At 40.1% G+C, this 16,881-nt stretch overlaps 1 protein-coding gene across 6 annotated transcripts in view; it reads right to left on the reverse strand.

The window, feature by feature from the left end:
• The window catches only part of LOC126419041 (RILP-like protein homolog), a 173,488-nt gene that overhangs the window by 32,408 nt on the left and 124,199 nt on the right, over window positions 1-16,881 (reverse strand). For all 6 annotated transcript variants that reach the window (XM_050086104.1, XM_050086109.1, XM_050086107.1 and 3 more), the window contains one exon: window positions 10,681-10,782. In XM_050086104.1, the coding sequence (XP_049942061.1) occupies window positions 10,681-10,782 (102 nt within the window). The remainder of the gene's footprint in view (window positions 1-10,680; window positions 10,783-16,881) is intronic.

Genomic DNA, 16,881 nt, shown 5'->3' on the forward strand with positions numbered 1-16,881 from the left:
ACTGTGGCAAGGTTTGTAGGTGGATGTATCTGACAGCTGGCAGAGTCCCTCTGCCAGATAATCCTTGTGGTTCAAAACAACAGTACTGGACCCTTTATCCACAGGTAGGATTATAAGGTTGGAATCAATTTGTAGATGGTGGACTGTGGTTCTTTCCATGGATGTAAGGTTCGAGATTAAGAAATTCTGGAAGTTAACAGGGGGTGATTAGGAGTGGGGGCGGTGGGGCTGAATCACAGTTGGATGGAGGAGTGTTCAACATTGGTCTTTGGTTGAGTCTGACTGGTAGGGTTGGTGGCAAAAAAGCATTCCCACTGTAGGAACCGGGAGAAGGAGTGTAGGTCTTTAACAAATCCTGCGTGATTGAATTTGGGAGTGGGGCAAAAGTTGAGACCTTTGAGGCTAAGGCTTCTGACGAAAAGGTTCATGACTGTATTTCAGGTCTGTTTATGTTCTGGATTCTGTGTGGTGGTGGAAGGGAGTTTTGGAGGGTGGGTTATATGTAGTAGGTCTGCAAGGCAGAGTTTGTCAGCTACGAGGGGATGTGAGGACACTTTGATGTTGTTGTAGAAGTGATGGACAGTGGTATTCTAAGGCAGCAGTAGGAAGGGAGCAGGGTGGAGAGCTTTTTGAGTTGGCATTGTGCATGTTGCTCTAGTTCCTGGAGGGCAAGAGTTTGAAAGTGTGTTATGGGTTCCAGAAATTTGGGATTGCACAGCAGCAGATTGAGAGAAGGTACTACAAGGAGGTTTGGGCTTGGTTGATATGGTTTTGCAGGACTATGTTGGTGAGGGCTAAGGATTGGTGGAATCTGAACAGGTGGAAGACACTATGAAAGGAGGGGTGGGAGCCAGAGATGGGTAATTTGATGGTAAGGCCAATGGGGGGGGGGGGGGGGGGGATTCCATGAGCCAAGCAACAATGCAGGAACAGTATGTGGGACTGGGTTCTGGCTATGGATAAGGAAAGACAGTATCTCCACTATATGGTGAGTGGCAACTTTCCTTTTCAGAATAAAGTAAAGTTCTGGGTGGACATGGCAGCAGCAGAGTCTCTTAAAACAAAAACATGGGCATCTCGGCTCTCCAATGATTATGTTCACAAAGTTGCGAGTAGTGACATACATCAAACAAACAATACCACTATGAGGTCAAATTAAGATGAGAGCTACACACAAAAATATATGCACAGAAGTAGCATTCTTACATCTAGCTTTGTCCGAAGCTTCTAACACATTTTTGAAATCTATGCAATGTCCTCTGGATCTGATTGCGGAGTTACATTTTTATGCTTAATCACTACTCAGTTTCCAAATCAACAAATATAAATCTTTTCTCATACCCTACTGTTACACAAACTGGAAATGGTGTGTTGAGATTTCGAACAATTTTCTGTGACTGAACTAAGCTGTGTTGAAAAAACTTCAACTTAAATTTCTTTAACCCTTTGACTGCTGGGGACATATTAAGTCATCATGCCTCGCTGTTCCCTTGGTGTGCCTGACGTGTGTAAGTGCAGCCCTTGGGCCTTCCCTGGAGTGCTAAGGAAGTGTTTATGCATACTGCGCCACAGGCCTTTCCAATGCTATGGACAAGTTTAGGTGCACTGAGTCAAAGCTACCTGAGCGCTACAGACGTGTCAACACGCAGAGCTGTCCTTCCACCCTGCTCTTCCAGTAGCTGTTCAGTGGTCTGACTGTATAGTTTGAGAGTGCGTATGTATGTTCATTGCTGTGTTCCCTCTTTGCAGAATTCAACTTTGATTCCTGTTTTTTCATCAGCTTTCTTGTTTTCTACAGGAGATATGTGACTAAGAGCGACAGTGAGTGTGAATTATCTGACATTGCTGGCAGTGATAAGTCTTCGACAGAATCTCTAAGCTGTAGTCCTCAGCTCTTTACATCAGAGGGGAGAGCAAGAATCACAGCCAGCAGTTCCTCTGAATCCGAGGAATCGGAAAGTGACAGTGAAATGGTTTGGCAAAGAACCCACTTAAGTGATACATTTGACTGGAAAGAAACCGACTTCCAGCCGTTAAACCATTACTTCGATGACTCGAGCTCAGGACACAAATTTCAATTAGATACTGACCCAAGCATTCTTTCATTTTCTGTGATATTTACGTCTCGAGAACTGTTGCAATTTATTGCAGTTGAAACAAATCATTTTTCATTTACACCAGAGAAAATACTACAGAATCTGAATCCTCAACTGTCAAAGAGGAAAGATACTGGATTTGAGGAAATGTATTGTTTTGTTGCTATCTGCCGTCTAATGGTGCAAATTCAGAAGTAAAAATTAAGTGATTATTGGCCCAGAGAGACATTCTTGAACACACCAGTTTCCAGCATTGTCTACTTCTGAGTGTGTTCCACTTCAGTGATAACTCTGAATACGGGAGGCAACAATCTATTTAAAATTAGGACAATTATTGAGAAAGCTTTTAAGACATTTCTTAATTCATTTTGCCCACATCACAAGCTTTGTATAGATGAAAGTCTCTTTCTGTTCAAAGTAGATTCGGAATAAAGACATTTGTACCATGCGACTGTCAGAGTGGGTGTATTTTGGATTTTATTGTATATAGAGGCGCAACAACAGAAATTGGGTTCCACAATTTGGGAAAAGTGGCAACTCTTAAGTGACCGTATTTGGAACAGGGTAATATTCTATATGTTGATAATTAGTACTCCAACCTGGACCTGTTCCTCTGGCTTCACAAGCATGGTACAGCAGCATGTGGCACTGTTCATAAGAATGGGCACAACATGCCAAAACTGCAAAAGAAATTAAAACGAGGAGAAACTGGGTTTAAGTCAACTGACAAAGTCCTTGCTATCAAGTGGTGCGACAAGAGAGGTGTGCATGTTGACGACAAGTCACACAACACAAATGGTTGAAACAGAAGACTGGAAGACTGACAGAAATACTGGCAAAAAAATACAGAAATGGCAATGTATTGTAGATTACAATTCGAGTATGGGTGCAGTTCACCGTTGTGACATGTTACTGAGCTCAGTGGAATCAGTGCATATGACTGTGAAAGGGACAAGAGATATTGTTTTCACAGTCTGGATTTGTGCAGTGTAAATGCTCCTGCTCCCCACCAGTCAGTAACAGGATGAAAAATGGAACTCGCAGAGTTTCACCTTTCTCTCATAAGGAATTCTCTTAAGGGTGACTGTAGAAAAATATGCTACACAACAGAAAAAAAAGCTGGTAGGGGAAGGCGCTACGATGACGAGAATCCTCTGTGATTCACAGAGAGACATTTTCCGCCTGTTATCTTGAGTGAACATTTGCAGAGAAGTAGGCTAATGCGCAGTTGCCTGGTTTGCATGAAACAAAGTGTGCCAGGAAACTAGATACCAATGCAAAACTTGCAATGTTCCATCATGTGTTGTAGCCTGCTTTGAGACTCATCATACAAAGATGCATTACTAATCACTGGAAACTAAATCTGAGAAAATTTATTGACCCTTCTGAATGAATTGCTATATATAAGATAAGGATGGGAAATAAATGTGACAGGTGTAAAATTACTAAATGAAGCCTGACTACTTCAAATGTAGCAGTTTATTGGCAAATGAACAGACTTTGTGGTTAAGATGGCGCAATATCTGTATTGTGGCAAATGTAATTATGCCAGTATAACAAAACCCAATTATTAATTTACATAAGATACATTTGAATTATTAACATGTAACATGGACATGTTCTCCTGAGTAGTACAAATATAAATCACATTCGGTCTACTTGTACACAACCTTTTCCCCATAACAGATTTAAATGCCTTTAATAGATGTGAAACAACATGCCAAAGTTAATACTCTGTTCTCAGTGCGATTTTTCTTGCTACTTTGCCTCTGTTAGCCGATATTGGAAATTAAATTCCTTGTTCTGGGAAGGGTGGAGGTGCTTAAAATTTATTGTTTGAATGAGATTGATTTTGAAGCATTACTAGAAAACCGTTATTTGTAAAAGTAGTACTGAATACACCCTGCTTACATCTTTTCATAACAATCGACATTTTTTAAACTAATTTGTAGATTATTGGAAAATAGGGGAATAAAAATTTTTATTCCTTATCGTTGGGCTGTTAATCTATTGCACACTAAATTTCATTTTCATCATGCAGTCACTATACTAGACATGCAAATCCGAAGTTTTAATTGTTTTCGGGCCAGATTTTCGTGCCCAACTTTCATTCCAGTTATACAGCTTGGTATGTTTTACAGACCATAGTTTTTTACCAAAATCAGAATGAAAATACTGCATTTTGACATTTTTACAAAATCTTCAAATTTGCACGTAATTCATTCAGTACTTGATAGTGCTGTGGTAATGAAACTTTATATTTAAGAACTTTGTGTTATGAGGTTTCTCCATGCCAAGTTTCACGTTCATCATAGCATTAGTTCAGGAGATGCAAGAAGCCATACTTTGAAATTTTTTCAGGTGTCTATTTTTTTTGGCCAATTTACCAACAATTTTCTGGCTCAATATGGCTACTAAAATTCTTTTCATTATTATTTTTAAGAGAATGCATAAAGTTGTACAAGATGGCCAAATTTGATTTCTTTACAAAAACTATTACTTGAGATATTACAAATCAAAGTCACCAAAAATTCACACTGGCTCTGTGCGAGTCGCAATCAACTGAGAAGTATTCAGCACAGGGCGGGTTGGGCAGCACAAGCCGATCCGGTCGTGACGGCAGCTCTGAGGGACAGGCACGCAACGCAGGTAGCCTGATTACACCGCAGGCTGCGGCGCCTCAGTGCGCCAAGCATATTGGTACGTCTCAGAGGGTTAAAAGCTTTAACACAGCTTCAATTTCGCAGAATTAATCCAGTTCCATTTGTCATGCAAAAGACAAAACCTGGATTGCTTACACGGAATGGAAGTCACTACCTCCATTGCAGGTAGTCAATGGGCATTACCAAGACTCACAAATGTACTGGACCTATACATAAATGTGTTCACTTTTAAGACTGCCATTAACTACCAAATAATGTCTATCTATACCTTACCCCATTGCCAAGAGTTATTGGCAAAACTAGCTGTGAGTCAATACTTCTCCAAAATAGATTTCGCTGATGCATAACTGCAACTGACACTTAAAATGGAAACCCAGCAGATCCTAATAGTAAATATGCCTTATGGCATGTATGAATACAATAAACTGCCATTGCAAATCTTGTGTGCTGGCTGTATTACAAAAGTATTTGCATCAACTCATCCTCAGGGAATCTCTATGTGTAAATTACCTGGTTGACCTCGCTGTACAAGGGGACTTATAAGAGCAATAAGTTAAAATATCCATGCACTCAGAGACTCCAATATAATATGTTAGAAGATATTAGGAGGAGGGTAGTAACTAGCATCAGTCAAGAATGCACAGGCAATAAATAATCTTCCACCTCAAAAAACCTTGAAAGAACTACAATTATTTCAGATAAAATTAACATACTACAGAAAATTCAAACCGAATGTGGAACAGGTAGATCATTTACTCAACCAGCTTCACAAAAAATCTATATTTTCATTCGTCTATTGTCTGTCAGAGGGCTCCCAGGGAGTTAAAAAGTACACAGTGCTTCCTGTGCAGTCCTAAAGCATTAACTGCGCACTGACGCGGTGCCGTGAGACATCAAGAAGGCGCTGATCCGTGCAACAATGGAAAGAGTGGGCAGCGCCACACCTCCAGGAAGACAAGAGTTCAGTGGCCCCTTGTCAAGGCTTCAAGGCTGACTTATCCAGCTGCCCATTTCTCAGTTTGGTCGTAGACTTTGTGAGCACCAGTACTGAGTAATAGGAAGATGACACCTAGCCTGTGTTCTGCGAGTAGTAATAGTATGTAAAAATAGTTGCACGTAGGACGCACAGGAAGCCCACCCAAGACACCTCATAATGAGAAGTTAATTCATGTTTCTTTTCTTTTTAGAAATAAAGTGTTTTATTAATCTGCAAGTGTTATGTACAGACATTTCTGGATTCCTGCCACTGGCCATTGCAATTTCTGTCCTTATTTGTTTGTGCCAATGCTGACTCCCACAGTAACCAAAACACAACACTTCTTGCCTATTAATCTTCACACCCAATAAACCCCTTAAGGCACATACACACTAAGCCAACGAGGGCCAATATAAGGCAGTCAACTGTTTTGTTGGCTGAGATTTGTGTAATATGTAGGGGCAGAAAATCTGAGCCAACTAAGCATTTGGCCTTTTTGTGGTTCTGTCTCCTGGTGGTATCATCAGTGTTGGCAGTTCATTGGCATTGATACTCCTCTCCTAGTGTGGACACACAGTCAAATGTTTGTTGGTTCAGTAGTGATTTGTTTCATCTCTAGAGCAGATTTGTATTTAAGTTTTTCAGAACAGCTAAAAGTCTTGACATATTTCACTGATAAGTTTCCCAGTTTCATTTAACAAGAACAATATCAGGGACTCTGGAATTTACACTTTAAAATACAGTAATTGGCTGTTCAATCAAAGAGCAAAACCAGTCAATAAAACAAACTACATGCAACTTTTGGCCGTTCTGAAAAAACTTAATTTCAACTATTAGTGTTTCCCCTGCAGGCAATGCCTGCTCTTGCTATGGATGTGTATTTACTGTGTTTAAAATACTGGGTAAAGAATGGAATACGGAGAGAGCATTTAAGTCAATAAAGTTTTATCTGGTGTGAAAAGAAAGTGGTGTCTTTATCAACACCTTTCCACCATGAACGACGATGAGAATAAAAATGAAACTGGAAGTGACTGACTAACTTTCTGCTGTAGGTACAGTTCTCCTTCAAGTGGTGTTGTCTTTGGAAATTTTAGCATCTACACGATTCAATAAAAATTTTGTGCTCTGTAGCTTTAATTACGGAAAAAAAAATAAAAATGAAATAGCCCATATTCTGATTCAGTTTGAAGTAGGTATTAACTTTGTACCACCACACTCCTCCCTACTTTCTAAAAGAGAGGTCGTCGTCCAGTGCCATTTCTTCATCATCATCATCATCATCATCATGCAGGAAAGTAAATGATACACATGTGACTACTGTAAAATTCTGTTGTTCTCTCCTAATATTGGCTGGTGAAACTTATTAAAATGCTACTTGGTAACAACAACAAAACAGCTGCAATGCTAGAAATATATCAGAGCCAATTGCAATTCCATATTGACAAATTCCTTGGCCCCAAACCCTTTGTTTGGTGTGAATGATAAGCCAAATGCCATTGCACTGGCGATCTATGTTTGGCCAAATCAAGTCTGTCACTCAGTGGCTTAGTGTGTATGTGCCTTTACATTAGTCACTGATGCGTCACAATATGGTATTAGAGTGGTAGTGTTGCACAATAATGTGGATGTCACCAAGCAACAAATTGTGTATGCTTCAGTCCTCAATCAAAGTCACCTGAGAGAACAGCACAGCAAATGCAGTGGGGTCTTATTCCTTAGCAATAGCAATACGTCATTTGAAAGGGAGATTCAAGAAAAAACCTTAAAGAAGCTATAATATTTTCACATTTAACAATTAACAGAAAACGTACATGTAATTTTTTTGATGTCTCCCGGATGTTGAATGCATGTATACTACTGCTTCAGAAGAGCATGGATACCATGATGGAAGAACATATCTGCCATAGAGGAAGCACTCCACATAGTATGTGACACTGGCCCACAATTTGTATCACCAGAGTCTGAGTGATTTTTTCAATGTAGTGGTAACCAATCTTTGATCACCACTCCATTCCACCTAGCATTAATTTACAGATCGACTGGCTTGTCATGACATTCGAAACTCAGATGGTAAAAATGGTGAACAAAAAAATCTGTGGATGCCTTAAACTTCCTCGTGTGTTATCAATACACCCCAATCAAAGACTAACCTGGCAGTGCTATTGCATGGGCATAGCCATCATTCATTCCCAGAGGTACTGCATTTATCCTAATGAGCTCAGAGCTTGTGGTTAAAGCCATATTACTACATGACCTCCCACATCTGGGCTTGCAAGTCCGGCCATATACTAGAGTGGATACAGGGCAACATTGCTAATCACTAGACGTTTCAATTATGGAAAGCTGTGGCCAACTGCACTATGCTAGTCTGACATTGTAACTGATTCTGGCACTGTAAAACATCGATAGCGGTGTGATGCCTCTAACACCAACAGTGTGACAGGCCAACACTAGTTCACCCTGTTCTACAGAGCTATCCATTACGTACCATAATCAGTTTGCTTACAATATTCAATGTTTTGATTTGTAAGCTCTCTTGAATACTGACTGGGTTCTTTACATTGGTTTACAAAGATTATGGTCTCATTTACTGGCTGTGAGTTGGCTCATGAATAGTGGGATACTTTTGCTCACACAACAACTGTACACAAACTGGATTAGGGACTTATTGTCGTGGAATTGCTCTCTGTAGTCTCTTTCATAAAGAATGTTAGTGGTAACACCTAACAGTATACTAAAATCACAACTTCTAAAACTGTTGTTTCCATTTAGGAAGATTTACCTAATTCCAGGAAAGTTATCCAAGAAATATAAGCTTCCATGTGGGTACAGTAAAATTAATTAATATCCCCATGTGCATTTATTTGAAGTTTTAAAAGCGATCCTAGACCTTCATTGTAGCTAGATATTGCAAAAAGTGTTCCTAGCCAACAGTTTTAATTTTGAAATCGTCAAAAAATATAGATGCAGTGAAGAAATGTAAAACAACTTAAATCATTTACCCACAACCTAAAAGTAAGGTACGACTATCAATAAAATAAAAAATGGTTTATTTTTTTAACGTGTTTGTTAACATGCACTTACAGCTATAAACATTGTAAATAATTCATACTTGACAAATTTAAGTGTGGAATGAACTTGGTAGTAGTTTTTTTTATATTTTTGTTAGAGGGTCTTGCAATAGTTAAATGAAGAGTACAGTCTCAAAAGGGAGGGTAAAAAAATGCACGATTGTAAACCTACAAAACATACCTATTAAAGTTTTAAATTATTGTAGCTGTGTTGGCAAGAGCAAGAGCTCCGAGTGCTCACAGAAAGAACTGAAGCAGAATTTGTTACACCTTTTTATCCACACAAGGTCATGAGTGCTATCGGAGATCTTTAGTTATTTCCATATTTCTAGATATCCAGAAAATTTTTGATACCATTTTCCACAAATGGCTTCTAATCATAATGCTTGCCATGAGGTATCATTTCAGCTGTGGGACTGCATTTCCTAACAGAGCTCACATTTTGTAGTAAACAAATGGAAGTCATTTAATGAAACCAAAGTTATATCTGGTTAAGTGCTTAGGCCCTCCATTGTTCTTTATCTATATACATGACTTTAGCAGGCCTCTGAGATTGTGTGCATATGACTCCCATCCTTTACTGTCTAGTAATGTCACCAGAAGATCAAAACGGATTATGAAGTTATTTAGACAAGACCTCAGCATGTCGCTAAAAGGGACAATGTGATGACTTCTCAAATGTCTCGTTGTTCATGGTCAATTATCACAAAAAAAAAGTTAAATTTTGGTTACTTATAAATGACAGAAATTTAAAGGTTGTCTGGGCAACAAATTACTTAGGCATTACAATTATGAACAACTGTAATTGGAACCACTATAAAAAATGTTGGGGGGGGGGTACCCAAAAACTGTATTTCACTGGCAAAACACTTAGATGATGTGGAAAAACTATTAAAGAGACTGATTACATTACACTTGTCTGTCCTTTTAAGGAGTATTGCTGTGCAATATGGGATCCTTGCTGTACAAAACTGATTGGTGACGTTGACAAAGTTCAAAGAAGGGCAGTGTATTTTGCATTATCATGAAATGGGAAAAAGAGCACCAAAGATATGATGAACAAGTTGGGGTGTCAATAATTAAAATAAAGAATTTTTCAATGAGGCAAAGTCTCTTCACGAAATTATCACCACCAATTTTCCCTTCCAAATCTGAAGTATTTTGTTGACGCTCACCTCAATAGAAAGGAATTAATATCATCACAAAATATGATAAATTGGAGCTCACAAGGAAACACTTAGGTGTCTACATTTACTAGATGCTGGATTGATTGACAAATATCAGAAAAAGATGCTATGAAACCTCTGCTAAACACTTGTGTGTTGATTGCAGAGGAATGTGGACATAATTACTTTTATTGATGTAATAAGTTTAGGGAATTTACAGGTTACTGCTTTTGAATGACTTTTCAAGCCTGTTAACTGCCCCACCCCCCCTTTTTTGCTAACACTCAATTTGTAGTGACATCTGTGTCAACAGCAAATTAAGGTGAAATGGCAGCTTTATTATGTTAGACACAAACTTGTGTGATTGACTTATCTAACCTAATATTGAAATCAATGGATTTTTGCCTCCTTTCTTTCTCATATTTCATGGTTCCCTCTTAAGTGGAGATTGAGTGACTCAGCACCACATCCCCTCCTTCCCATTTAAGTCTCTCACTTCTCTAAAGAAGGAAACTGTGGAATGGATAATTAGAAAAACTGATTTTTAGTTTTTATGTGTATTTCTATTTGTTGTACTGGAAGTTTAATTTCCTACTGCCCAGAATATTTCTGTCTGTGAAGTTAATGGATTTGTTAACTGAATTTTCCTTTCTGCACAATAAGAAACAAATTTTGAATATTACATAGAGAGTGCAACAAAATACGTACAATTTCCGAATTCCAGATTCAGATTTCTTCCACGGAGCATCATCAGGTTCGAAAGGAAGAGGTCCTTGTACTGGTGGTTCCTCTTCTTCTTCACTAGGAGATCTGAAATAAGTATTGCAATTTCTATAGCTAAAATTTTACACAATAACCTCCACCATCACTGATTTATGGAACACATTAATAGATACTTATATATTGTATAGTGCCACACACAGCATGAAATACTTAAGACAATTTGATAATCACTTATTAAATGAGTGAAAGTGAAGTGTTTTGCAACAACAATAAAACAATATAAATGCTCCCATTCATATGAGAAGAAATTATTGACTTATCTGCTACCCATTCATGAAATAACTTTGTATTCTGTGCGCTTTAGATGAACTGTTTCTTCTACTATTAAGGACATCCTCAGAATATCTGTGAAGTTATATGAATGAAATTTTCTAACAATTATGAAAACACATATGTAAAAATCACAAACTCAGGGCAGAGATCAGAAATAGTATTATCATCAACTTAATTTCTTAAGTTTAATGAAGCCTAATGTTTTCATATCTGAAAATATCAATAGAACCAACATGCATGCAAATTTCACAAAAATTTGTTTACATCACAAGATGTAAATTCATAGTTTTTGTATCATTAGGGACCATTTGTATATTTCTTCTAAAAGTGAGAAATGTATGAATTTAAATACTAACAAAGAGATAGAGGGGCTGGCCAGTACTTACCTCAGCTCAGTACAGCCGATAGATACACATAAAACAGAACTGAAAAATTTTCAGTTCTGTTTTATGTGTATCTATCGGCTGTACTGAGCTGAGGTAAGTACTGGCCAGCCCCTCTATCTCTTTGTTAGTATTTGTTTCACATCTTTATATGAGATTTTCCATTAATCATTTAAATGTATGAATTTGTAAGTGTTGGCACTAAGTACACTGATGACAGGAAACATTGTGACCACTACCCAATGTGAGATTGGTCACCTGTTAGCATTGCGGGCACGTGACATGGTAAGGGAAGTATACAAATGAAGCACATACAAACGTAAAATCATTCAAGTGATGAAATGAGCCACAAATGTGAACATACACAAGCGACTGACAAAACAGCAAACTGTTATACCCAGCACCTGTGAATGAACGTCTCCCAAACAGTGACGCTGGTTGGCTGTTTGCATGACTGCCTTGAGCATCTATGAAACACAGCTGCAAGATGGTAAAGCTTGAAGCACCTGCTGATGCGTTGGACATTGGCGTCTTATCACAGAACACAGATGTCAGAGACTTGCCTGCTCTGAAGTAGAATATGGGGCAATTTGTGGCAGATCTGATGACCAGTACATTGCTGCTGCAGGCATAAATGTTTCACTGCACATTGTTCAGTACACATTGTTGGAAATGGGGCTCTACAGTAGAATACCACCATGTGTTCCAATACTGATCCAATGACATCATAAATTATGATTGTAATTATGGCTGTGCCATCATCCAGGCAAATGGCTTCTTGAAACCAGCACTGCAACACAGGTGCAGGACAGTGGATGAGTATTATGGTATAAGTGTCATTCATCTGGGCCACTATGGGATCTGCTGTAGTAGTTGAAGACAATATGACAGCTGCGGACTACAAGTACATTATTGTGGACCAACTGCAACCTTTCATGTTTGGTATCTGTTAAGAAGGTATGCAGATGATGCATGTGTGATTTTTTGATTTGTTTTCTATATATAAATGCCTTATACTTTCAGAATTCAACAGCAGTACAGCATCTTGCTCAATGTTCTTATGCATTTTGCTGGCTTTCTACCATGTTTTCTGTTCTTTCCTATAGCACGTGCCTCAATTCAACAATTACTACTGGTACTTTTGTGCAGTTTTAGAAATCTACATTCATTATTAATAACTGCTACTATGCATTGTGTGACAAAAGTGTATTTGCCATTTTCTTAACAGGAGCATCTACAAACAATTCATTTCGATGCTCATATTCTGAGGTGGATTTTGTATTGTAAGTACAAGTAACGTAAAGGTCATAATTAGAAACTATTAAGTGAATATGGACAAATTTAATTTATGTGCACTCTGTTCAAGTGTTCTAATGGTGCTTCTAGTGTGAATCCTCTGAATACATTTTAAATCTGTCACTTCCATCCATCATATTTAATTTCATCTAGAGATTAAAAGTTATTTCAGTAAATAAGCTGAGTGTGAAGGAAAATAATTGTTGACAGGTTACTCAAAACTTTCACACTATCTTTGGAATTTCTCTCATGTCTTTCAGTCAATGGCCATTTTAATGATTTCCTGTCATTTTGCTACTGTGACTGGCAAGCACTGTCAACAGAGAATTGTCCCCTTTCAACACTATGAAAGCAACAGAATCTATTATTTATGGGGTTACCCATGGTATCAACAAACTAGTGAATTTGGTAATGTGGGCAACCCATCTTATGTGTGGCACCATTTTTGTAAATCCAATTTGAAGCTCTAAGCACGTGTTTAGTTACTGCTAATTTATCCATTCATCTTAGCCTTCAATGCCGCATTTTTACGTTCTCACAGACACACAATGCAAATGTTTCCACATGAACACAAGATGATGCAGAAAGCTGATAATTATTATATATTTTATTATATATTGTTATTATTACATATTATTATATAATTATTTCTAATTATAATTAGAACCAATTTAGCATTGTTCAGTCAGAGGTATTTAACTGCATCACGTTTATACAAACTTGCAAACAACCAAAAATCTCATGGCAGAACGTTTATATAAAATATATGCATTGGTAAGTTTCAAATCGCTCTACCACCTGAACTAGATTTACAATAGAGGCAGTGGAATTTCAATACAGTGTATCTCAATTCTTGGTCATCTAGATATACCAAACATTGTTTTATGAGCGCAGTATAGCTTTTATCCAGTAGCAAACCCAATTCACTTTGACACTGCACTCTGGGACACTAGAAAAGGCCGCGTTATGGTGTTGCGTGCACTGTCTTTGGGAGAAGCAGTGCTTTTTTCCAGTCTCTTTTTAAAAAAATCCACCTTCCACTTGCCTTCCCTAACAGGTATTCTATGTATTTCTTTTATTTCACACAACTTGAAACCCCAGTGATTTAAACAATGAGAAAGGCAAGCATTCCAGCAGGAAGCAGCGGACAGTTAAAATTTGGGCGCAATGTGTACAAAGTGGTGGTGGTGGTGGTGGTGGTGGTGGGATAGTGCCACTAAGCAAATAACAATGGCTAAAAAGGCAGTGCCCAATATGCAGCCGAGTTAAAATAATCTCCTCCCGGCAGGAGGGCCAAGAGGAGGCCCTCCAAGGCTCTGGGAGAGGCTCAATGTGTATAAGCTTATTCCCATGAAGGGAAGACCATTGGCGAGAAAAAGGGACACCACCTCCTGACAGACAGCAACGCAGAGATCATCGGAGGGAGTACAGGTACTCGTGGGCTAAGGTATGACGACTGCAGCCTTGGCAGCAGTGTCAGCAGACCAACATGACCAGGGACCCATAGAAACACGAGACTGGCTCCATGAAGAGTGAGCGGGCGACGGTTTTCCTGGATGAGAGTAGAGTACAGCGTACACAAACTTTGTACGGCACTGAGTGAGTTTGAGCGGAGGACACAATTGGAAAGGTTGTGTCGTCAGATGTACTCTGTAACCTGATACAAGGCGAAGAGCTTGGCTATAAATACTGGTAAGTGTGCTGGAAGCCAATGACGAAGGCACACCCGACCCCAGGTCAGTCCGAGAGCCATCAGTGTAGACAAAGATACTATCACCAAGTTACATGCGAAGGTCATGAAACTGGAGGCAAAAGACCAAGGCTGGAGTAGGGTCCCTAGGAAGCGAATGAAGGCCAAGGTTAACATGGGCTGCTTCACAAAGCCAAGGTGGTGAAGCGTTCACATCCACTGAAAAAGTCGCATGTAGCGTGAAGTTAAGCAGCTGTAGCAAGTGGCGAAAGCAAACTCCAGGAGGTAACAGAGAAGAGGGAGGAGCCACACACTGACTGTTAAAGGAATCATCAAAGAATGAGGCATTAGGAGGGGTGGCCACATATGGCAGGCAAACAGCATGCATACCTGCTGAGGAGGAAGTCGCAGCAGTAGGACAGTGGAAGTTCAGCAGCTTCAGCATACAGACTCTCACCCAGGCTGGTGTAAAGGCACCCATGGCCGAACAGATTCCATGCTGGTGGATAATGTTGAGACGGCATAAGAGGGATAGGCGTGCAAACACAAACAAAGCACCCATAGTTGAGTTTCGAACGGACAAGCGACTGGTACAAACGGACGAGGCTGGTTCGATCGGCACATCAGGAAGTGCCATTGAGGACACGTAGGAGACTGAGGTCCTGCTTACTGCAGACTGCCAGGTAAGACACATGGGAGAACCAAGAGTGTTTCCTATCACGCATGAGCCTCAGGAATTTAGTAGTTTCAACGAACCAAAGGGCAACAGGCCCAAGGTGTAGAGATGATGGGAGAAACCAAGTGCGCTGCCATAAATTCGTGCAGATGGTTTTGTCAGGGGAAAATTGAAAGCCATTGTCGATGCTCCAGGAGAAAAGATGATCAAGACCATGCTGAAGATGCCACTCAGTGAGAAAGGTCCGAGGGGAGCTGCAATAGATGGCAAAATTGTCAACAAAAAGGGAGCCAGAGATGCCTGGTGGGAGACAGGCCATGATAGGTTTAATGGTGATAGGAAAGAGGAAGACACTCAGGACAGAGCCCTGAGGCACATCGTTTTCCTGGATAAAGGTATCCGACAAGGCAGAACCCACATGAACCTTGAAAACTCGATCTGGTAAAAATGCCTGAAGGAAACAGAGCAGGTGGCCATGAAAGCCTCACATGTAAAGAGTACGAAGGATTCCAGTTCTCCAGCAGGTGTCTTAGGCCTTCTCCAAATCAAAAAACATGGCCACAGCCTGGGGTTCTGCAGAAAGCCATTCATGACATGGGTGGACAAAGTCACGAGATGGTCAACTGCAGAACGCTGTGCTCGAAATCCACACTGTGAATTCATCAGTAAAGTGCGAGACCTGAGTCACCTTACCAGCTGGGCATGAGTCATACATTCCATCACCTTGCAAACCCAACTTGTAAGAGAGACGGGGCAGCAGCTAGAAAGGTGGTTTTTGTCCTTGACAGGCTTTGGTATGGGTACAACAGTGGCTTCACGCCAGCATCTGGGAAATGTGCCCTATGCGCAGATGTGGTTGGCAGAAAGTGCTTGCCTGTAAGAGAAAGGTGCTGCAATATCTGAATGTGGATGGCATCCAGCTCTGGGGCGGAGTATCGGGATGAACTGAGAGCTTGATCGAGCTCCATCATACTAATGACAGCATTGTAGCACTCACGATTCAGAGAAGAGAAGGGTACTGCGCAAGCCTCCTCCGCTTGTTTTCGATGGAGGAAGGCAAGGTGATAGTGCGAAGAGCTAGAAACGTCCGCAAAATGGTGGCCCAAGGTGTTGGAGATAGCAATATGGTCCACTATAACACCGTCTGCTACTGTCAGACCGGAAATTGAGGAATGGATCTTGGTCCTGGCGAGCCATACGAAATTTGCCCACATGACAGAGGAAGGAGTAAAACTGTTAAAAGAACTAGTGAAGGAATGCCAGCTAGCTCGTTTGCTTCCCCAAAGAACAAGATGACACTTTGCACGCATCTGTTTATAATGAATGCAGTTTGCCATTGTAGGACGATGGTTAAGAACGCGGAGAGCACACCTCCGTGTGCAAATTGTATCACAGCATGCCTCAGTCCACCAAGGGACTGGAAAACACCAGTTGGAAGGAGTGTGCCATCAGAGACGCTGGCAATTATGTGGGATTTATTCACAGTGAGTCAATCATCTTCCCACTCAGCATCCACAAAACGTAAACGTTATTTATTCAAAGACTCTTCCTGCTGCCCCATGGTTCCTTGTGGTCTCATGTACTGAAGACAGACAGTCCTTCGCCACCGTCAATCCGTTTATTATTCAGAAAGGTGCTGATGCAAATGCTAGCACTGTGAAATCCTGCTCTCATTTACAGAATGGCACTTTGCTTTTGGAGAATATTTCTGATTCTCAAGCGCAAGTACTGTTTGCTGCGTTGCTTCTCCATGGCTACCCTGTTCTTCTCGAGACCCACAGAACTTTGAATTCTTCCTGTGATGTAAT

Source organism: Schistocerca serialis, chromosome 9, assembly GCF_023864345.2.
Source record: "Schistocerca serialis cubense isolate TAMUIC-IGC-003099 chromosome 9, iqSchSeri2.2, whole genome shotgun sequence".
Classification (NCBI taxonomy): domain Eukaryota; kingdom Metazoa; phylum Arthropoda; class Insecta; order Orthoptera; family Acrididae; genus Schistocerca; species Schistocerca serialis.